We start from the raw sequence: 22,841 nt of genomic DNA, 5'->3' as shown, positions 1-22,841 counted from the left end.
TCTCTAACTGTCTTTCCTTCCCTTCTTCTTTTTTTTGGGGGGGGGGGGGGCTTTGTCCCCTCTTGTCTGCTACAGCCTTTCACTCCATAGCAGAATTGGCAGAAAGACACATTCTGACTGCACTTCAGTTCTTGGTAAAATGTGTTTGTGACAGTCAAAGCAAAGGTGTCAAGCTTTACAAGAGGTGATGGAGTTTGTCTCAGATTTGGAGAAAAAGAAAGGAAATGTGTTCTGTTGCAGAATTTACATTTCAGATCTTAACTGGAAAAGATCCACCAGCATTAAAAGTTGCATGGTGTTGTTTTTTCAAAGCACACTTATAATCTGTAAATCCACTTTAGGTACATAAAATACCTTCATATTGCAAAGTTTGTGTGTTTAATCTGCCTGCATTGAGCATAGGGTTCTACTCACATTAACAGTCTCTTTGGCAGTGGAGCTGGGAAAAGACAACTGGAAGGTAGAGATGAGTCTTTAAAACATAATGATGGTATGACATGACTTTGGTTGTGGCACAGATCAGTATTTTTTGAGTCCAGGAATCTGACTTTTTTTCTTTTCTTCCTCCCTTTCCCTCTCTCTGTGCCACTTTTCATAGGACATGACACGAGATCAGATAGCAGCTGAAAAATTGGCTCTTCAGAGGGCTTTGCTGAATTATGAAGGCATTCATGGCAGACCGGTATGTACTGCAGCTTTTTTTTTTTTTTTTTTTTTTTTTTTTTTTTTTTTTTTTTTGTCTCAAAGTACATCTTTCTATGTCTTTGTCTGTGGTAAATGATGCCCCTAATGACCATTTGATGTCAGGTCACTAGAACTTCTTGCTCTCCAAACCACACGTGCACCCTCTAATCCACCTCCCTGATCCTTCACTTCCGCAGCTGCTGAGAAGTCTGTTCCAGGCAGGGTGATGTCCTAACTCAGCACTGAGCTGGACAGACACCTGCAGGACAGAACCTACAGGCTGAGTGGTCATTATTTTGGGATTGTGCTCATCAGGTTCCACAGACATCCAATTTGAGGTCCAGTGGACAATCTGCAGGAGAATATTTGTGCGTGGTCCCCCATCCAGCCAGGAAGTTTGCAGTTTTCTGGTATCAATGGTATAAGGCCAGCTTATTTGTGAATACAGAGAATTAAGTTTTGTCTCCTGTTGATCCTTGCTGTGGCAGAAACACAGTGGCTTCCAGGCCATGAAATAAGTTTTTTATGAGTCCCTCCTCTTTCACTGATGTCATTATAGTCTTTGTGACCATCTTTACAGGTAAAGTAACTTAATTTCAGAGTGCTGCTAATCCCCTGAGCTGTGGCTTGGGAGTAGCAAATTACTGCTTATAAGGAGTACTTGATTGGTGCAGCTCACAAATCTGTCATTCTGCTGCTGTACAAGATTGCTGATCTTTTCCTTCTGAATTATATCTTCCTTTATCCATTGTTTTAAAAAGTCTCACTAATTTATTTAAATGCCTTCTTGGAGTGCTACTATTGTACAGTCACAACTGTATTAGCAACTGAAAATGGCATAGTTACATGAGAGGACAGGCAGATTTATTCTTGTGTAGGAAAAGGGCTACACAAGGGAATCCACTTAACCTTCCCTGTGTTCTCTGTGAGACCAAGTCTTTTTTTGCTGCTTTTACAATTCTATAAATCAACAGTTGGCATCTTACTGAAGTGAACTCACTTCAGTCTGTTCAAAAAGATAACAAGCCCAGAGCCTATCTTGTCAGCCTACTTTTATTTCCACCTACCTTTTTCAATGCTTCATTTATACAACTGCTTTTTAATTTGTTTTGTTTTGAAATAAGCTGCCTATACCTAGTAACACTGAACTACATGGCAAGGAAGACTGATCAGCTTTTGCTGTTCCCAGCTCCTGGCGCAGCAGCAGTGGAAAAGTACTGAGAGCTTGAGGAGAATGCGGATAGTTCAGCCAAGGGTTTTTTTTTCCTTAAAGATATTTAACTAAACAAGAAAAACAATGGAGCTCAGATTTATTGTGCAGCTGGGTCTTTTTGTACCAGTGATAGATGAACCTGCAAAGGTGGAACTGAACTGTTTTAGTTAAGCCAAAAGTCTGTCTCTGCAGAAATTCTTGAGCTGCTCTAACAATGCAAGCAATGGTCTGTTCTCAGCTTCTGCTCTTTTGCCACGTGGAGTGTGCCCCAGAGTTGTGTCAAAGGCTCCATTATTCTAACAGTCTCTTTGCATTTTGATGTTCTCCCAAAATATACTCAGGTTTTACTGGTCTTACTTATGTTTGCCTAATGAGACAGTGTGCCCATGTACTAAACATTTACTTTCAGAATATGCTTTCTGTAAAGTTTGCTGGTGTAAATGAGCTGCAGGACAGGCTCCGACTTCGTACACTTAACTTCCAATGCCTGTATTAATTATCTGTGCTGCTCCTCCACACTGATACTCAGACAGAAGATGTTGTTGAACTTTTCCATTCCTCAGCATACCTAAGGACTTTGTACCCATTCCAAGGCTTTTGTTTATTTTTCTGTACAGAACAGTGCTGTTAATCAGCTTTGAAATGTAGTTAATTGAAGGTTTGATTCTCAGCCTCAACATAAGCCTCATCATAGTCTTGGGGTTTTTTTAAGTAACAGACTGTCTGAGCCAACAGTAGTGCTGTACCTCCTGTTCCACAAACTGCTAATCTTGTAAAGCTAGGAATAATATTATATATATATATATATATATATTTAGGTTACCCAGTTTCTCTAGTTGTATTCTGGATGGGTTACAGAGAAATGTCCAAAGCTGGAAGCAACTTGCTAGCCAGTGCAATTGAGTGCAGGCACATCAGCACAAAACTCAACACAAAGAGCACCGAGTGAATTGTTTCATGCTGCTCACATCCCTCTAATCCATGTGAGCTGCTTACTCAATGAACAGGCAGCTTGAGGCTGTCAGGAATGGGAGCCCTGCTGTGCCTTGGGGGTGTGTGACATTCAGCCCCCAGAGCTCAAGACTGCCCGTCTATATCCCCCTTATCAGGCCTGGGGATATTTGCATTGAACCAGGAAAGGAATAAAGATTTTCCTCCTTTTCCTCCCTGTTCATTTGCCCCCAACAGAGGGAACATAGGCTTGGTTATCAGGAGGAAGATGGATGCTACCTCCAGATTCTTAGAGTTCATCCCTGCCATCCCATTCCTGGCAATACTCACAGCCTTTCTGCCCCTCCCAAGCCAAAACCATCTCTTTCTCTGGAGGGAGGATGTAAAAGCTTTAGAAAGATTATGCCAGTGAAAGTTAACTGCAGACAAAATAAAAGGCAGTTTGAAATTGCCTCCCTGTCTCAAGCTGTATTCCCCTTTCTCCTGTTTCTGTTGTAGAAAGAGAGACTCCACAAAGCTCCCTAGGGGTTACTCTGTTGATGCTGATTTTTGTATGGCAGTTGTTCAGGTGCTCTGGTGATTAGCAGCAAGTAGAAAGGCATGACATCAGTTAAAGCTTCCTCATAAGAGCTTTATAATCTAAAGTTAGACAAAAGATCTAATGGAAGGACACTTATAGGATGTGGGTCAGACAGTGCTGAATGATGATCAGGTATTGCTGAGGATTTTGTTTGTTTTCTAATGTGCTGTAAGAAAACACTGAAGAAATAAAACCCACCTTGAATCTGAAAGAAAACCAGAAATAACACACTCAGTTTGTAATGCTGTCAAAACTGGGGAGGGAGCACAACAAGGAATAAGAAGGAGTGGAATTAAGGAGGAGAGCAATGTAAGGAACACCTGAGGTCGACATCACAGCAGTATTCTCTCTTCTCTATGCCACACAGCCATGGCACCTTCATCCCTTCCAAGCATTGCAGTGAATCCTTCCCGGCAAAGTGGCTGTGAGGAAGGATGGAGGGCAAGGTTAGGGGGCTAAAAAGAGGAAAAACTGCTGTACGGGAAATTTGGAGGAATAGCAAAGCCAGAAAGTCAGCTATTGCGAAATCTATAGTTTACGGTACTCTAAGTCTCCTCACATTGCAACATGCAGTCAGTGCAGCTGCTTTCTCTTTTCACGGGTCACAAACATGGCTATTGAGGGCCGGCCACAGGAACAGGAATGGGAAAGCTCAGAGCTCATCTGGTGCTTAGGGTGGCAGACGTGACTGCAAGCACAGAGTGCTGCCTCCACAGGTCATTTTGTGCTGGGAACATCTGATCCCTAATTGGTCATTTAAACCACCTGTCTCTTACAGTCCCTTTGCAAGACTCCCCACACAGCTTCAGGTGGCACCAGGCACAGGCAATGCTGTGATGGATGGGAGTTTCATGGAGAAAACAGAAGTTTCAGGGCTAATGCTGCTCTCCTGTCATCCCTATACAAGTCTCTGAGCCACTCAGACTGAGGGTGATCACAGGCACATGAATTCTAGAGTGGAGTATTTGTTGCAGGCTTCATGGATGTCTCCTGTTTTTCCTTTTCAGGTGACCAAAAATGAGCGGCAGGTGATGAAGCCGTTGTATGACAGGTATCGCTTGGTCAAACAGATCCTCTCCAGAGCCAACACCATCCCCATTATTGTGAGTAGAGCGCTCTTTTGTGGGGTATTTCTTTGGTTTCAAGCTGAGGAAGCAGGAATCACCACACTTTTGCTTGCAACACAGTCACTAAGGCTACGTCCCAACCTCCCTTATCACTCAAAGATCAAGCAAATGAATGAATCAATGATACACTTCATACTGAAGTTGGGCAAAGCTGGTCAAGGGACTTCAGTGCCCACCTGTGAGCCACAGGGCACATCTCACCTTGTATTGTTTCTTCTCTTTTTGTTGGGCTGCTGCTGTTATTTCATCCATCCTCTGTTTGGTACAGCCTCACTTCTTTTTCCATACCAACCCATGCTGAGCTGTAGGTCTTCCATGCTGCTTGGTTCCACAGGGTTGTATGTACAGGGTTCCTGTACACAGAACACAGATTTGAGTAGATCCCACAGGAGATGCCAGGCGTGTCCTTGGCTGAAAGAAAGGGCCCTCAGTCTTCTAACACTTAATTTGTATTAAAGAGATCCTCTAAGTGGTGGATATTCCCTCTTTCAAGGTGGTGCTTTGCTGCCAGCAGGGAGCCCAATACACCCCTCGAGGGAGAAAATTCACCGTCTTTAATTTTAGACAATTTGTGTAGTCCAGTTCTTAAAAATTAATTAATCTAAAAAACCCACACAGAATACTTCAAGCCTAACTATGGAAAAGAGTTCTTTTATCATAGTTCCTGTTTACTCTCTCTGTCATGTACGAACATTTTTTTTGCTTTTCCGGAGCAGTGCTCATGTCCTGCCCCCTTTCTGTAGACAGACAACCAGTGAAGTGAATGGCCTGGCACAGCATTACCCAGTGAAGTGTCACTCCTGAGTGGGGCTTTTTTCTGCAAATGATGGGGGATTTTCCTGGTCCTGCATTTAAAACAAAATAAAAAGCTGTTCCTCCTAGAATATGCAAAATAGTCCCCAAAATGTGTGCTGTGAAGACAGTGCTGGCAGTCGAGGAGGAGGCTGTTTAGGTGTGCATGGGCAGTTTAATGCAAAGGTGTCAGAGACCCCAGATCCTGTTAGGACACAAAACTGAAAATCCACAGAGGCTAGCAGAGGAGAGATGAGACTGGGTATTTTTTTCCCCAGTCTTCTGAGTGAGAACAGTGAGAGGCTCATAGAGAGACAGGATGCATTTGAAAATCCATCTCTACATCAGTAGGTACTTCAGTGGGGAATCAGCTCCTGGAAAGCAAATCTGGAGAGCCTGTCTCAGCTTACCCTGTAGCTCTGGAGAGCCAGCCATTGGGCTGGGGATTTTTTCTTGCAGCCTTTGCCTCATAGTCACTACCCAGCTAATAATCATCCAAGTCTCTTTTTAAAAACAGATTGGCAGTGATGTCCTTTGCTAAGCAACATCCCGAGAGAAAACAGCCCAAGTTCAGGGGGTTTTCCAGGCCTGTTTTTCTTCCTTGAGAAAGCTATTTCTCCTGGTGGTCCAGCAATGAGCTGGGAGTGTGTGGGTGAGAATGAGCTGAGAGCAGGTGGTGGAGGAGAAAGGGGTTCACAATGTAACATACTTGTTAACACCTGTCACAGGGTTCCCCCTCCAGCAAGCGGAGAAGCCCTTTGCTGCAGCCAATTATCGAGGGCGAAACAGCTTCCTTCTTCAAGGAGATAAAGGTGAAGACCTCCAGCTGCTAACTAATTGCTCAGTTTGCATCAACTTTCCCCTTATACCAATGAAACAGAATGGTTGATTGATTTTTTTTTTATCAGTGTTGATTTTTTTGCAGTGTCCTCCTGAAAAATCAGTAGCTGCTTTAAGTCTCGCCAATTCTGATCAAATTCTTCCCTTGTTGTAGATAAGACTACAGTGTTTCCTTGGCTTTGCATTCTTTCCTATCCTTGTCCTTTCCCCTCCATCTGCACATAATATATTTTATTTTGCTTTAAAAAAAAAGTAAAAATCGCAGTTACCCGTGTACCTTGCTTTTATTCTTGCTTTCCTCCTTTCTTTTAAAAGGCACTAACTTGTTTTGCAGTAGTTTCTCTCACTCCCAGGCTCTGTGGCTTGCTCACAGCACCGTGGCAGGAATGAGCTCTCACAAAACTAACCCTCGCATATGGAGCCAGCCGGGGCACTTACGGGATCCTTTCCTGCTCCCCTCCACTCGTTTTATCCAGGCTCTTTTTCACCACCTTGTACAGGGCCTTTTTAACTGAATGAGGATGGAAGTAAGAGCAGCTTAGTTCTGCTAGTTGATGCTTGGTCAGATTTGGATGGCAGGATTGTTGTGTTTCTTCTTGTGCTGCTGTGGAGTAATAATTCGGGGTGGGGAAGATTGCTATGATACTGGGCCTTCCCCTGAGGAATAAAGTCCAACAGCAGACCAGGACACACAGCGTGGAGCTGTGGCTTGCTTTCTGTGCCCTTGCAGTGTAACAAGGGAGAGAAGTGCTTCAGCACATTTGGGTCATATTTCTGTTATCCAGCCAGAGCTTGGTTAGATGTAAGTATTGCAGGCTTAGAGATCCGAGGTGATTGAGTCCAGTGGGTTGTATATTAATGGACTATTCAAGGCACATATTCTTTAATACCAGATTGCAGATTGAAGATGTTAAGCTGCTGTTTGGAAGCTGGTTAATGATCACTGAGCTTCTTAGTATTTTCTAGATAACTGCTGGATCAAACCTGCAGTACTGGTCTGGTGGGGAGTGTTTTTGTTTGCTTCTGTTTTTTTGTTTTAGTGTGTCATTTTTCCCCACCACTGCTTGCACCCAGTGTGAGAACTTAGAGCTGTCAATTATGGTGATCTCTGATGGCCAGCAAGGACTGGTGCTGTGCCAGGGCAGCACCAAACCAGTTCAGCAGTGTCCTGCAGGGAATACAAACCTGGAGGGGTTTCTGGAGATTTAGATAACAGCCTTAAGCCTGCTAACATGATGTGCCTATTAACACTTAAATGGGGCTTTGTGAAGCTGCATCTGGCAGCATTGTACTGAACTACACTCAGAAGGAAAGAGAGGAAATTAGCAAAAGACCCCAAAACTTAGCTCCTGCATAGGTCCACTATGGGCAGGGAAATACTGGACAGGCTGCTGAGAATGTCAATATTTGTGTGTTTCTGGGTGAGTTTTTCTTGAAGCATATGGGACAGTTGCCTAAGAACTTGAAAGGTGTTTTGAGGAGACCTTACCAAACATTTTGGTACAATATCTTGAATGTTGTGTTGGAAAAATCATTAGGATTCTTGCTTTGTGGGAGTGCCGATGATAGGATACTCTGGGGATTTGACATTTGTAACTCTGGAATGCCTCATGATTGCTTGACAATCCAAGCAGGTGCATGCTCCGTGAATCTCATGTATGAAGATCATTCTGGTTCAAGGTGTTAATGTTGCTGCAGGTTTACAGTGAAGTTCCTATGTGATACTTCAGAGGGAAGGCCTTAGAGGGCCTTTTCTGTTGGAGTTCTGGCTAAGAATCCTTTTAATTTGCTCCTTTCTATTTAAGAGCAAAATTATTTCAGAGGTCTTGTGAGAACCAGAGAACCAGATGCAGTGTGTTGACTCTGAGGTCTAAATGAAATTTCTACACTTTCTTTCCTCCTGTGGCCTCCCATGGCAGGAGGCTGTCTCCTGAGCTGCTTTCTGGCTCGGGCAGTGTGCTGTGTCTGCAGAGAGGCAAGACAGGCTCATGGGTATCTGTGAGGAAAACACCTTGCATCAGTCCTCAGGAGCAGCTTTGTCACGCTGCTTATGGAAATTGTCCCTTTGCTTTCTTTGCAGGAGCTCTCCCAGAAACAGGCATGGGAGCTCCTCCTCTGTTGCCAGAGAGATTTCTCTAAAGTAAAGTGCGCTGCTTTCACTGCTCAGACTGACTTAGCAAATCCTCCTGTTGCAGCCCTTCCCAGTCTGGGCAGGAGGACACTCCTGGGGACAGGGAAAATGCAGTGAAAGGTGGTCTCCCCTCCCCAGTTCAGCCTGGAGTTGTTGGTAGGGCTTAAGAGTACGTGGCTGCTGGTTTGTGCTTTCTGTTTAAACTGTACAGCTGATGTCTGGAGAAATGGGTCTTGTCTAATCATGTGCTGAATATTGTTTCAACTTCCACACATTCCCTGCAGATTTTCCTAAGATGCATTCAAACTTCTCTATGTCTTTTGTTATTATTGCTACTCAAAACTTCTTCCCAGATAATGTTTTTTTCACCCTGCAGCCTCAATCTTGGTTGTAGTTTTCAGCCTGTGGCTTTGCAATGTATCATCATGGCCTAGAGCTTTAAATTAAAACTCTGGGCAAACTATAATTGAATTTAAATGTATACATTTATAAATCACTGAGGGTTTAATGGGACTAAGCAAGGTCTTGCTGTTGCCTTCTCCCTTTTTGCTTGAAATATGGGACCAGTCTCTTAGGAATAGTTGAACTATTCACAAGGAATCGTATGAAAAAACAAATCAAGAAAATGTCTGCATTTGATCCCAGTGCTACAATACATTTTCAGCTTGAAGACTTAAGTGATATTAGCCCCCAAAAGCTTTTAAAGATATTCATGTGCTTAGATCCTTCCTGGCTAGAGTTACATGGCTGTAAAAGAAATACATTTACACACACATACATACATATTTGAGAGATTTACTGTCCATGCTGTCATTTGCTGCTTTCTCTAAGTAGCCTCATTCCTTACCTTAAGGTTGAAAACCACCTTCTAGAAATGTCTTAGTACATAAGAGACTGGGCCTCATTCCCTGATAATGAAAATTATTTCTGGACAGTGTCACAGGACAAGCCCTACTTTTGAGAACACAGTGAACTGGTGAATACCAAGTGCAGCAGGGACTTTCAAATCTCATGCCTGTAAATTTTTTTAAAAAATTGGAATGCAACCAGTTCATCAGTGTGCATTGAGGAAATGGGAAATTGCACTGTGCAGAGTTTCCAGTACAGTTTTTAGTGTATGCCAGAAAAATGGTCAGAGCTAATGTTTGAACATGTTAGCAGCAGCAGTCCTTTTACAGTTGATCATATCCCACATTTGTGTAAGATTCATCTGAGCTCACTGGTATTACTGTATGAGCATTTGAGGTCTTGAATTCAGCCATTAGAGAGAGCTGTTGAGCTGCATCTTTTGAGAGAAAATTCCACATTTTAACCTGGCAGTCTCTATGCTGGGAAATGTTTGCAGGGAAATGCAGAGGATGGCTGGTGTGCTTTGGACAATATGTGTAACACCTGTAACTGGGTTCATTTTTGTCAGAATACACAAACTAAACAAAGCAACAGGTTGCTCTGAACCCCAAGTATTTTTTTCTCTCAGTTGTGTCGCTCTGGGTCTCCTTAACCAATTTGAGTTTGTGGTGGCAATTTCTCTGTCATGCTTTGGTTCTAGGGTGTCTTACTGATGGTCTTCTGGTGTCCTGTGTATTGCTTGGCAATTGAAGTGTTTGCTCTGCCTTTCCACTTCTTGTTCCCGAGTGCATGTGGTGAGAGGAGGAGCCTGTTCCTGAGAAGGGAAGCAATAACCTGTCTTGTTGTGGGGGTGCTCTGTCCCTGTGTATAGGAAGAAGAGGAGGGCTCTGAGGAGGACAGCAATGTGAAGCCAGATCTCACAATTACCATAAAAACAGATTTCAGTTTGCGCAGCTTCTTGGATCAACTAGAAGATGATGCTGACGGCTTTGTTTCCCCGGTGGATGATAAGATGCCATCTAGGAACAGTCAGGATATGGGGCTTTCAAATCTCCATGAAGCATCCATGTATGTTGAATTCACAGGCAACTGCAAAAAGTTTTTTCTTGCTAAGATAGTATTTTATTTGTCAGAAGAGTGTCTAGAGTTTTTTCTATTTATGATCTGAGCCAGAAGTTTTCATGTTTCATTTTTAAATGCAATAGACCCTCACAGGAAAGGGTTTGGGAAGACCCAAAGACTCCACCACTGGCAAGCCTTCATCATGAAAACCCTGCACTCCAGAAGGTTTTTCATGTTTTGGAGACGTCAAGTGGAACTAGCTTTGCTGGTTTCAAGGCTGGTGCATACATGCGGGGGTGGTAGCCCCAAGTTGTGGCCATTGAATTTGATCCTACAAAAAGTCACCAAACCCAGACCCATCTGCAGGAGATAAGTTTCCTAGAAGTTAGTGGTAAATTGTGAAGTGCATACTTTACCTCCTTAGAAGCTGCAGCTTAAGACTATGATCATTTTGCTGAACTCAATTCAGAGAGCTTTTTGTTTTAAACTATGTGAGGTTGCCAGAGCTGCTTCCAGGAGCAGCTCCATTGTTTGGCATATGTACAACTAAACATCTTTAGGTTTACTGTATGTTTCCTGTTTTTATTGCATATGTATGGATAATCTCATTTATCTTTAAACCCAACAGCCCTGAACTGTTGGAGCAGCTTCAAGAAGTCAGGGAAGAGAAAAAGCGAATCAGAAAAAAATTGAGAGACTTTGAAGATAACTTTTTCCGACAAAATGGAAGGTAACAATTTCTCAGCTGCCTCTCTGTTCTTCAGCTACTTTTCATCTGTTTTGCATCTACAAAGATCTCCAAATACGGAAAGTTACCTGAATTTAGTATTATGTATTTCTTCTTCACAGTCATTATCATTGCTTTACCCACGTTTAGAATGGTGGAAGAGTTATTCAATGTTAAAATAACTAGTTTTTTCCCTAGTGATTTCTGTCCTATTCTTGCTTGTCTGTGAGGTATGCAGACACTAGATTTATCAGGTATTTCTGCTTTAGTGTAACTGGTTTTATTGTTTTAAAATATGTCCCTCATTAACAAGCTGAAAGAATGTTTTCATACATTTATACTCTTAAATTATCTTGTCTGTTTCTTGCTACCAGCCATCATCCTTAGGGGCTTTTGTAAAATCACTGAAAATTGAAAATTTTCCTGTAAGCCAAGAGCAATCTGATCAAATACCATCTTTCTTTTGCATGAGTGTGCCTGTTCGTGTAAGTGCTGTAGTGCCAAGACAGGGGAGGCTGTATTTTATTTGGCCAGGCTCACAGGCTGACACTCAGATGGCTCCTGGAGTGTTTTCCAGCTGTTTTGCAGAGCTGGTGATTTCAGAGAAGCAGGGCATGTTTTAAGTACGATTTTGCATTTGGAACTGTGGGTTATGCTCAGCCTCAGCACACAAGTGTCTCACACTTTGTTGGAGCAGCTTGTTTGCCCCTTTTTTTGTTTGTTTTTTCTCTCAAAGGATAAATGTTTTGGTCTGATCAGGAGTGGGGGAGAGGAGCTACTTTGTAGGTCTTGTTGGTGGAGCAAGGGAGGCTGCTGAGGGAGGCTTCCTGTTACAGAAATCTTCATGGTCTGCTTTCACTCCCACTAGGAATGTGCAGAAAGAAGACCGCACTCCCATGGCTGAAGAGTACAATGAATACAAGCAGGTTAAGGCCAAGCTGAGGCTGCTGGAAGTCCTGATCAGTAAGAGAGATATTAGCTCCAAGATCATGTAAAGGAGGAGATTGTTTTTGCCAATAAACAAAGAGGAGAGAGCACCAAACGGACAAATGCATGAAGTGGATGCAGCGGGAGCCTGACTGGGAGAGCTGAGGAGCTCCCTGGGAACTGAAGGGTCATTCCCAGAGATGGGAGAGGGAGGAAAGGTGGATTTCTGTAACTCTACATTTGCTGTTGCCCACTGTTTCTCCAGGCCTGATGCCCAAAATGGAGTTTGCCAGTGTAGGAGACACAACACTGCGCTCAGTGACTGCACTGAAGGGATCCTTCTGTATTGATTTGCTTACAGATCCTGTAATATTTAGAATATCAAAGCCAGCCATCCTGTTCTTTTTTCCCAGGATATTATAGCAAGAGGCAAAATAGGATTAATAGTAATGAAATCATCAAATAGCTTCTATTTGAATTGAACAGACAAGTGCCCTGACCAATCTCATGTTAGGGCACAGGTCAGGCAGCATCAAGACTGTTCTCCTGTAGCTACAGTAAAGATTTGCTCAGACTTTTGACCTGTTTGGAGTCCAGCATCTTCTGTTGCTCTAGAGAAATGCTGTAATAATCTCCTGGTCATCAGCCAGAGCTGGTGTGAGTTGCAGTTTTGCCCAGGCTTGAGTTGGGTTTTCTTCCCATGTTTTTGATGGCCAATTCAACCGGAGTAGAAGGAAGTACCTGCATGTTTGGGATGGTAAAGAAAATGAGCCATGGAGCCAAGGTTCTTACCAGCTTGTTTTGCTTGGAGGGTGATACTGAGACCTTCTGACCACATTTGGGCAACAGAGAAGAGGTTTTAAAAGCTTTAGGTCAGAATCCCTTGGGATTTTGGTTGTTGGTTAAATATCTGGTGTCAAATATGTGGTAGATATCTGGAAGACCCACTCAATTAGTACGTGTGCTTCATTGTGATACAGACACCTGAAACCAAGCTGAGCAGTCCACACAGGTATCCCACAAACTCACCTGTATTTTCTTCTTTTGTGCACATCACTCCTGTGTGGGCTGCAGTAGCAACACTGATGGTGGCAGCAGAGGATGGGTTTTTCTTCCCAGAGGATACCGCAGGAAACTGAGAGCATGGAGCTGTGCTCTGCCAGTGGAAAGGGCACCTGTCTCAAGTGCAAGCTTTGACAATTTACTGGTTCCAAATTTGTTTATGACTTTCAGAAAAGAAAGTCCTGGGACACCTGATTCAGGTGTGTCTTGGTTTGAAAGACAGGTATCTGCCAAGAAAGGCAGGAGCCTCCCTTGGAATGTAAAATGTAAACCCCCTCCTTCCGAATTATTATAATTTTTGAAATGAAGGGGTTCTCAGGCAAAGATATGAGGATAAGAATAGCAGTTCTTTACTAGTGTGTATAATAAAGCAAACAAACAACAACAACACAGCATTAACCCCAGACAGAACCCGGAACCCAGTCCCAGCCTTTCCGCTGCAGCATTGTCCTCTCTGGTGCAGTTCTGGGCACAGCCAGCAGGGGCGCTGCTGGCTCCTGGCCGGGCGGGGCCGGTGATTCCCCCGGGCCTGCAGGGGGCGCTGTGCTGTGAGCTCAGGGAGTGCGGGGTGATGGCGGCCGGGCCCACACGGGAAGGGAGGGAAGGGAGGGAAGAGAGGCTTTGCTCCACAAACCCTGGGGCAGCTGATTCCAGTGCCGTAGCAGGACTCTGAGAAAACAATGAGCAATACAATCCCGGGGTGGTCGAGGAGATGTATCAGAAGATATTCCAGAGCTGTTGCTGGAACTATGGGCAGGCAGGAGGTGTGGGGCTACAGTGCAGTGAAAGCTCGGAGCAGTGCCAAAGAAGCAGAGAGGGTGGGACAGAGGTGGCCCAGCTCCCAGCTGGGCAGAGAGGGGTGAGCCCAGGATCCTGGGCACCTGAGCAGATGGGGATAGGTCCTTCTTTTAGTGAGGTCAGTGTTAATAAGGTCTCTGTTCAGTGGCTGCTCTCACAAGCAGAGGCTCACCCCAGAAATGAAGAAGCAGTACAGGACCGGGCTCTGGCAGTGACAGTGAATCCTCCCTGCAGTAAGCAACAGCTTGACTGTCCTCTGATGCTGAGAGGGAGAGTGAGAGCAGCCACTGCCCCCACCCCTTTACTTGCCCAATTCTCAGGGTATCTCTGCCCCTTGGAGAGAAATCCCCCCCCCCCCCCCCCCCCCCCCCCCCCCCCCCGGATGAGAGAAGTGCTACCAGATACCTGAGCTTGGCCACTTCTTTGTTTTTCTTAAGTGCCCGTAAGTACCCAGTAGTTAATGTTTCTTAGCAACTTCTGGGAAAAATTCTATAGGTAAGGAACGAAAGGAAAGAAACCTAACCCCCAACAAGGTGCTCATGTCACACAGGTGCTGCCTGAAGGAGAGCAAGGCCCCAAATTCAGGGACACCAAGTCACTGAGGGCTCACAGTTCTGCCATCCTGGGACACCTGGGCTCACTCTCCCACGCCAGAGGCTTATGTGCACCCCTTGGTCTGCCCTGAGCCAGGCTCCACCCTGATACCCAAGGGAGGGCACTTCTGTAGTGCTTTCTTCAGCTCCCCAGGGGATCGTTGCCAATGTACAGAAGCCAAATAACCAAGATGAAATCCAGTGTTGGTTGTAGCCAGGCCTCATGCATGTCACACCAGAGGAGCCAAAAGGACTCCCAGAACAACTTCTCCCCCTTCCTTCTTTATTAAGGGCAAGTGGGTTCACAAATAGTTGTATTTAGTTTGTGGTACTTACGTAAGGGTACTTTGTGCTTTGCGTGTTCTTGCCAAAATTGCTTCTATTTTGGTCTCTTCAGGCTCCCTTGAACTCTTCCAAAGGTGGTCATGGGCTGCACGTGCCCTTTGCTAGGCAGGGTGGGTGTCCTGGTTTAGGGCAAATTGCCCCAACTGGTTCGGGAAAAGATTTCCTTGGTGAAAAGTGGAAAAAACTGTTTATTTAACAAGTAAAGCACCAACAACATGAAAAATGAACAATACCAAACAATAAAACCTCTTGTTGTTCTGAACTGATGGCAAATTCAGAAAGTTCTTTCTGGGGAGTGTAGCTCAGCTCGCTGCATGTCTCCCAGTCCTTCTGGCACTGGAATGCAGCATCCCAGCCCCAGTGGGCCACAGGCGTGAACTCCTGGTGTTCTTCTCAGATTTTGGTCCAAAGCAGTTTTGAACAGTTCCAGGAAAAGGAAAAGCCACAGTCCAGGAAATTCAGCTAGCTAAAAACTAACTAAAAGGCAAAAGAGAGCTCTGTCCCCCATCCGTTCTGCAGCCAGCACAGTCCAGGACCGGGATGTGGGGCAGCCAGTGCAGCTTCTGATAACAAACATTGCACTTCTCCTGCCGCCCCCTTCGCTCTCAGAACCAGCCTTAAAGGTGTGGAACTTAATACCCAGCATAAACAGAACAGATGAGTGGGGATACAAGCATCATAAAGTCACCCCAGGACATGGGGCAATGCAGAGATGTGTTAGTGAAAGCACTTGGGATGGGCGCTCACAGCTTGGTTTGGTTTTTTATTAATTGCAGAACTGACTGTTCCATATAAAACCAGCAAAGACTGAATTTTGTATTTCCAAACAGTCCAGAGGACTTGTGTGGTGACCTAGGGCTTGGCTTTTCAGAGATGCTGAGTTCCCATCTCCTGAGATGGGATCTCCTCTGATCCTTGGGGTGTCTTAACTGGATCAAAAAGTGCTTTGAAGGGAAGCCTTCAGAAACCCCCAGGGCAGTTGATCCCAGTTCCCCAGTAGGACTCTCAGAAGCAGTAAGCTGGGCTAGCAGGAATGAGCAAAAATCCCAGGGTGGCAGAGGATATATAAGATATTGTGGAGCTGTGGCTGGAACCAGATATCTTGGCAGGCAGGGCGTGCGGGACTACAGTGCAGTGAAAGCTTGGAGCAGTGCCCAAGAAGCAGCGAGGGTGGGACAGAGGTGGCCCAGCTCCCAGCTGGGCAGAGAGAGGTGAACTCAGGATCCTGGGCACCTAAGCAGATGGGGATAGGTCCTTCTTTTAGTGAGGTCAGTGTTAATAAGGTCTCAGTTCAGTGGCTGCTCTCACAAGCAGAGGCTCACCCCATGGCAGAAGAAGCAGCTCTGGGCTGGGCTCCGGCGGCAGCAGCAAATTCCCTTCCCCAAGCAGCAGCTCCAACCATCATCCTCCAAAGCCAAAAGAGAGAGCTAGCCAGCAGCTGCCTCAGCCCCAACCGTTACCTGCCCAATTCTCACAGTATCTCTCCCCCAGGAGAGAGTCTCCCAGATAATGCAACCAGATGCCCTCCTCCCCTTAGCTTGGCCACTTCTTTTGTTTTTCTTAAGTACTCAGTCATTAATGTTTTCTGGCAATTTATGGGAAAAAATTCTATAAGTAAAAAGGAACAAAAGGAAAGAAACCTAACCCTCAACACTGTCCTTCAAAATCTGTGTCACTGAAAGGGCAGGTTAAGTCCTACAGCGACCTCTGAGGCAGCTGAGGCCAGCACACTCTAGAATGTATTTTTCAGCTTGGCAGCTTGGCTGCCACAAGCGGAAGAATCTCTCCAGTCTTTTTCTGCCAGTTCTCTATGTCCTTGGAGACACCATGCCAGAGCTCTCCGTGGTGAGGTTCAGCATTCTCACAGCACTTCCTCACCTCTTCTTGTTGTTCCTTTGTGCCATGCTGGAACTTAAATTTGTAAAAGAAGGCCCAGGCATCCCCCAGGTCAGAGTCTGTCTTTGTGCGGTGGAACCACTCCCTGGCCTTGGTTATTTTATGCTCACTCCAGAACAGCTTGGACACAGCCAGCAGGACATATGGGTCATGTTCACACTTCTTGAGAGCATCCATACTCTTGGTCTTTCTTTGCTGTCGGGCTTCAAGGAAAATTGCTTCTGACCACAGGATTCCTGAATTGGGGCACTCTTGCAGGGCCTTGGCCATCAGACTATTAGCAATGTTCTTCAGCCCATCTCGGTACTCCAAGTGTACAGACTCCAACCAGAGGTCTGGATTCTTTGGATTTTTCAGGCGAAACTTTTCCAAGACAGCTCTTGCTCTAGTCAGCTGCCCGACTTTCTCCTCCAGTCTGGACAGCAAAAGCCACAGGGGTATGGAATGGGGGCACTTCTTCAACCCTTGATTATAAACCTCCCCTGCTTTCTCTACCAGCTCTTTTTGTTCTTCAGTTTGTCCTTTCATCATCCACAGTTTGGGAAGCCCTCACAGTGCTTCAGGGCTTCCTCACAGAGCTCCTGGGCTGCAGCAATGTTCCCAAGCACCCATTCCAACTTCACAGACTTCATGAAGACCCTTGCTGTGGGGACACTGCTGCGAGCCTTTGCCAGCAGCCTCCTCGCTCTTTCATACTCACCATTCTCTGACTCAAGCTTCACAGCAGCCAGCCAGATCTCCTCGCTGTTGGGGTTAGCCTGGAAAGCCAGGGCCAAGATGCTTCTGGCTGCTGGCACATCTCCCGCCAGCCACTTGGATTTGGCTCCCATGAGCCACAGCACCTCTGCTTTCGGACAGTGAACAACAGCTCTGCAAAATAGCCTCCAAGGATTCCCTGGTTCCGTGGTTCTTTTCAAAGTAGGCTGCTCGCAGCCACACACTCTTCTTGCTAGGGAAGACTTGCAAGGCATAGGCATAAATGGCTCGGGCACACTCCAGGGCATTATGAGCAACACAACTGTCTGCATCTTCCATCCAGGTGTGTTTCTGATCTTTTTCCTTGATCCCAATCCCAATCACAGCTCTCACAATTGCCTGGCATGTGGCCACACTTCCAGCTTTATCACATTCCTCGGCATCCTGTATTCACTGCTCCTGTTGATTTCCAGACCTTTAGCCCTGAGAGATGTGATGGCTCTGTCAATGATTTTCTCTACCATCTGGCTATTTCCATTGGCTTCCTCCAGTTTGGCAGCAGTAATCCAGATGTGACGATCTGTTGGGATATTCTTCCAGGCTTTGTTAAGGACTTTACGAGCGTTCCCATACATCTCCAGCCTTGCCAGTGCCAGCCACAATTCAACACTGGTTGGACAGCACTCCACAGCCCGGCTCAGCATGATCCTGGCATCCTCAGGTTCCTCCAGCTCCACAGCTGCTTTCCACAAACACACCAAGTATGGAACATGCTCAAGGGCTTTCCTAAGGACACGATTCTTGGCATGGATGTCTGTCTCCAGCTCTGCTGCTCTGATATAGATCCGCACAGACTGTGGCAGGTGCCGCACGGCCTGGGCCACAACAGCCTTGGCTGTATCTCCTGGCTGAAGCTGAGCAGCTTCCAACCAAACATCTTCACTCTTAGGGCACATCTCTGCTCCTTTCATGATGACGTTTCGAGTCACCTGGAGTTTGCCAGTGACCTCTTCCAGTCGGGCTGATGCTGTCCAGGCTGGTGGATGATAAGGATTGGTCTCTCGGACAGATTTCAGGAGCAAACGGGCTTTTTTGAGATCATTGATATCTCCTCCGTGTGTGGGAATCATAGAATTCAAGTCTGTCAGATATCCTTTTGGGTCCACTACAGTCTGGCCACTCACCGAGTCCGGCACCTGGCTTAGCCTCATATCCACCAAGGTGTTCCTGGCTTGGCCAGTCTTCCTTATTCACTTGTCCCAGGTCTAATCAAGCCTGGTGTCATTCCTGCTAGGTATGGAGTATTCAAACCCCCTGGATACGGAGTATTCAGTCCATCAAATTGTGTCTGGTATGGGTCTATAGAAGTGTGATTCTCCCCTGACTGCAAATGCTTTGCAAAGAAGCTGTCAGGGACAGGAGTCAGCTTCTCATAACAAGGATTCCTCTGCCGCTTGTTCCTGGCATCCCCAACCTTGGGAATACTCAGCCACTCCTCCTCAGTAACTTCCGCTAATTTCCGTTTCAAGTCTGAGAACTGCTGTTGAATTTTGGGTCGTTCTGTACAGTACTTTTCTATTTCCTCTTTTTCTCGTTGTTCCCTCCTTTCTTTCCTGCGTTCATCCATCCTCTTATCCAAAGCTGCATAAACAGCATCTGCTTCTTCATAATCTTTTTCATAGGGGCCGCTTGAGAACAGGCTCCCAGAGTAGCCATTGAACTCATCGTAGTTGGTGTCATTCAAACCTCCATCATCATCATCTGCTGTCTTCTGGTTCTTCTTCATCTGGTCCCCCAGAGTTCTCTTGCCTGGCGGGACATGCTGGTCGCCCATGGGGTCACTGGCATCGCGGGCAGGGCCAATATCAGAGCGGGTGGTGAAACCTGTGGCTCCACGGCCCAGTCCTGGCAGGTAGTCCAGGGGCATGGGCATGCCCAGGAACAGCTTCTTCTTCTTGTTCATGATGGTGGTGCTGAGGTGAGACCGAAAGCAGACCAGAGCAGAGCCAGGAGAGGCAGCCGGGAAAGCAGCAGTGGAAGCAGCAGCAGGAACTAATACCCTTCCCCAAACAGCAGCTCCGACTGTCCTCTGAAGCCCAGAGCTAGCAGCTGCCCCAGCCCTGTCTTTTACCTGCCCAATCCTCATGGTATCTCTGCCCCTCAGGGAGAAACTCAGAGAGAAACTCCCAGATAACAGATGTGCAACCAGATGCCCTCCTCCCCTGAGCTTGGCCACTTCTTTTGTTTTCCTTAAGTACCCTGTTTTTCTGAAGAAGCCAGTCGTTAATGTTTCCTAGCAATTGATGGGAAAAAATTCTGTAAGTAAAAAGGAACAAAAGGAAAGAAACCAAACCCCCTGTGATAGTTTGAAAGAAAACCAGTTGGAAACCCCAAGTCAGAACAAACGTTACTAGGAAAATTAAAATAAAATGCAAGAGTTCAAAAGCACTGACAGAGTCAGAATACAACCTGACACCCTGTGGGTCAGGGTGTTGGTAGCAGTCCAGTTGGAATGGTGGCTGCAGTCCTCCTGGAGTGACAGATGTGGTTCTGTTGAAACAGTGATCCTGGATAAGGGTGTTTTCCTCTGAAGGTCCGGTGGTGGTGTAGATAGGCCTGGTCTTCCTCTGGGAATCCAGTGGAAATAGGCTGCTTGTAGTGCTCCAAATATCAGATTATATCCAGGCAGGAATGCTTGGCTCCTCCCTCTGCGTGGAACATCTCACAATGGGGGGATGTAATTTTATCAGTCAGAAGATATCCCCCCGGGAGTTCTGAGGGATGGGTCATGGAAGAGATAAAGAACACTGCCCCACCTGGTTTTAACAGTTGGTAATAGAGTAGATACTTTTGGTTACCTCTTGCATTGCAACCTGAGACACCCCCAACAGCTGGGTTTTTCCCCTGATGAGTCTTGATAAATGATATGTAGGGAACTTTATTTTTAAACTGATGAGATTGTAGCATTTTCTGATGCTTAGTTACTGCTGTTTACATGGTATACTGCTAGAATTTTAGATAGTTTCTATAAAATGTAAGTACAGTTATGCACTTTAGAGAGTTTATATTTTTGAACTTTGAAAACTAAAAGTAACAAAACCTATTAATGGAGATTGTACATTAAAAGAAAAAAAAAAAATAAACACACCTAGCCATCTCTCTTTTTGACCTGTTCAAGTCCTTTCCTGTGGCAAAAATAAAGCAAAACTTAAGCTGCCTCCTTGTGAAGGGAACTGCTAGCAAAGATTATCAGAAAGAAGTTAATTTTAGAATTCCAGTCCTGGAAATATACATGCCAATGCTGAACTTTGTCCTGGGTTTGCAATGCTGTGACTCCCCTCTCCCAAACCTGCACAAGAAGAGGACTCCTGAGCACTAAAACATTTTCTTTATCTTGTACACAGACAATTTAACTTCCCACTTCCCAAACAGCCAGAAATTATGTTTGCCCCACCACACCAGGTCAATCTAAGCAAGAGCTGTGCATTTTGTTTGATGATCTGTCTGTGCCAACATCAGAGATTATTGACTGGAGAACATTAAATACAAGACTGTGGTTTTTAAAAGGTGTGAAGTACTGTACAAAATTGTACTTTATGTGATATAAATAAGCTGTTTAGTGTTAAGACAACCTCTTTCCATGTCACTAGAACAAAACTGTCTGCTGTAGGACAGCAGTAGGGTCAGTTGGGCTTCCCATCCACGGGGGCAGCCTTGGACATGTGTCTGTGTTACCACATTGTGGTATAATAAATCATTAAAATGTAAATGCTGGCCATGAACAGGTTATGCACCAAATAAGATTGCAGGAGTGAAAGACAGAGGGAAAACTTGTCATTCTAACAAGCTGCATTTGGTTTTGTTCTGTTTACTCCCGAGTAAAGAGTTGAATAATGGATGTTTCTGTTCATGGCAGTGAAATTAAAGCATTTTTCTTTTAATCATTCTGCTGATACACTGGTTGTTATTTTTGGTGTGTGCAAGTTTCAGAGGGTAAGTGCCGCCAGCCATCCTCCTGCCTGAGGAGCTGTCGTGGGAGCTGTTTGCAAGAAGTCAGTGATTGACTGCTGCTGCCAAGATGAGAGCTGGGCAACCAGACCAAAACTGTTACAGGTTGAGTAGAAAAAAAAAAATGCCTGCAGGGAGAAGTACAAAATGACAAAATGAAACGTCTGGAGAAGCACAAAGTAACTCACAGGTGGTAGAAGGGGAGTAAATGGGGCAGAGTGGGCCTGGTGTAGCACAATTAATTGTGCTGATGGCCGAGCAGGATTTCCTGGGCTCCTCTTGTTTCTCCCTCAGGTGTTCACCAGGGTTTTGGTGCCTTTGACTGCCACAGCATGCGGTGTCAGAGGCCCTTTGCTTGGGGTGGAAGACACAGGAATTGGCTGAGTCCAAATTGGACACCTCACCCCACACCCCTACTGCATGTCTTGGTGCCTTATATTTAGAGGATTCATGGAAAATGCTCTTGCCCTTGGAGAATGGAGTGGATTGACATCTCCAGCTCTTAAAGAGGGCAGTCAAGTTTCACCAAGCTGCATGGTCACTCACAGCATGGAGAATGGAAAACTTGCTGGACATTGTATGGTCAGCAAGTGTATGATCCTTGTGCTTCCCTTTGGACATGTACATGCAGGGAAATCAGCTTCTAGGATAACAGATATGTACATACATCAAGCAACACATAATTTTGCAAATAACTTGGTATATAGCAAATTCTGGGGTTGGCGGAGTGCAGAAGCCAGTACCAGGGTAGGTGTGGGTGCCTGACTGAAAAAAAAATTGTTAATAACCCCTTTTTTTCAGACTGCATTTGGTGTACAAAAGCAACTCGGGAATGCATTCCCCAGCTAATGACATCTCAGTGACTCTAGGCTCGGGTCTGTTTACATGATTTATGTAAAAGCAACTTCAAACTGAATCAGTGGTGTCCTTTTAAATAGATTGAAAAAACATTATGTGTATGCTTTGTGTTTTGTATAAAACAAGAAAATACAACTATTTTGACTGCAGGTGTTTGGTGACAGCTTCTGTTCTGTGTGGGATGCTATCGAACATGGCTCAACCCAATAAAGTGGCTCATAAAGTCCTCAACAGCCCTGGCCCCTTCTGCCTCCTCCTCCTCAGCTGAACAGGGCTGACACTTGCTACTGGAAAAGAGATATCTGATATATAAATACAGATATATACACACATTTTGCATTTATATAATATATAAAACATATGCACACTTACCTCTGTAGTGTAATAAGTGTTATCTACAATAATGCAACCCACTATATACAAAATATAGACTATATACACTAGATACAACAGTAGCTAGACTTTACACAATAATACAGGTCACACAGTAATGAGCACACATTACACTGTATGGAAGAGGATATGTGCCTACTCCTTTGTCCACATATGATCCATCCACCTAAACAAATAAGTATGTGCAATATATGTGTCTAACCACATATGCATTGATGGAATGACTAAGGGCTGGTCTCAAGTGCAAGCTCTTCCTCAGAGGACTTCCCTTTGTCTGAGACATGACAGGGGGAGAGGCAGTGCTGGTGC

The 22,841-nt window shown here is 45.2% G+C and overlaps 2 protein-coding genes across 10 annotated transcripts in view; one reads left to right on the top strand and one right to left on the bottom strand.

Annotated features, from left to right (window-relative positions):
- The window catches only part of FAM13A (family with sequence similarity 13 member A), a 117,187-nt gene extending 104,723 nt beyond the window's left edge, over positions 1-12,464 (top strand). For 8 of the 9 annotated variants that reach the window (XM_059844097.1, XM_059844093.1, XM_059844096.1 and 5 more), the window contains 6 exons: positions 599-682; positions 4,436-4,531; positions 6,076-6,159; positions 10,039-10,235; positions 10,858-10,959; positions 11,825-12,464. In XM_059844097.1, the coding sequence (XP_059700080.1) occupies positions 599-682; positions 4,436-4,531; positions 6,076-6,159; positions 10,039-10,235; positions 10,858-10,959; positions 11,825-11,951 (690 nt within the window). In that variant the 3' untranslated portion in view covers positions 11,952-12,464. The remainder of the gene's footprint in view (positions 1-598; positions 683-4,435; positions 4,532-6,075; positions 6,160-10,038; positions 10,236-10,857; positions 10,960-11,824) is intronic. The other variant, XM_059844094.1, reaches the window with a different exon arrangement.
- A 1,659-nt stretch (positions 12,465-14,123) lies between these two features.
- On the bottom strand, positions 14,124-21,505 carry LOC132326193 (pre-mRNA-processing factor 6-like). The gene is given in 5 exon segments (XM_059844091.1): positions 14,124-17,125; positions 17,128-17,450; positions 17,452-17,734; positions 17,737-18,522; positions 18,525-21,505. Coding segments are annotated over 5 exon segments (2,985 nt in total). The 5' UTR covers positions 19,420-21,505; the 3' UTR covers positions 14,124-16,427.
- Positions 21,506-22,841: the final 1,336 nt, after the last annotated feature.

This window comes from Haemorhous mexicanus, chromosome 4 (assembly GCF_027477595.1).
Source record: "Haemorhous mexicanus isolate bHaeMex1 chromosome 4, bHaeMex1.pri, whole genome shotgun sequence".
NCBI lineage: Eukaryota > Metazoa > Chordata > Aves > Passeriformes > Fringillidae > Haemorhous > Haemorhous mexicanus.
Note: the sequence above shows the minus strand (reverse complement) of the source record. Positions and strands in the feature narration are given on the sequence as shown.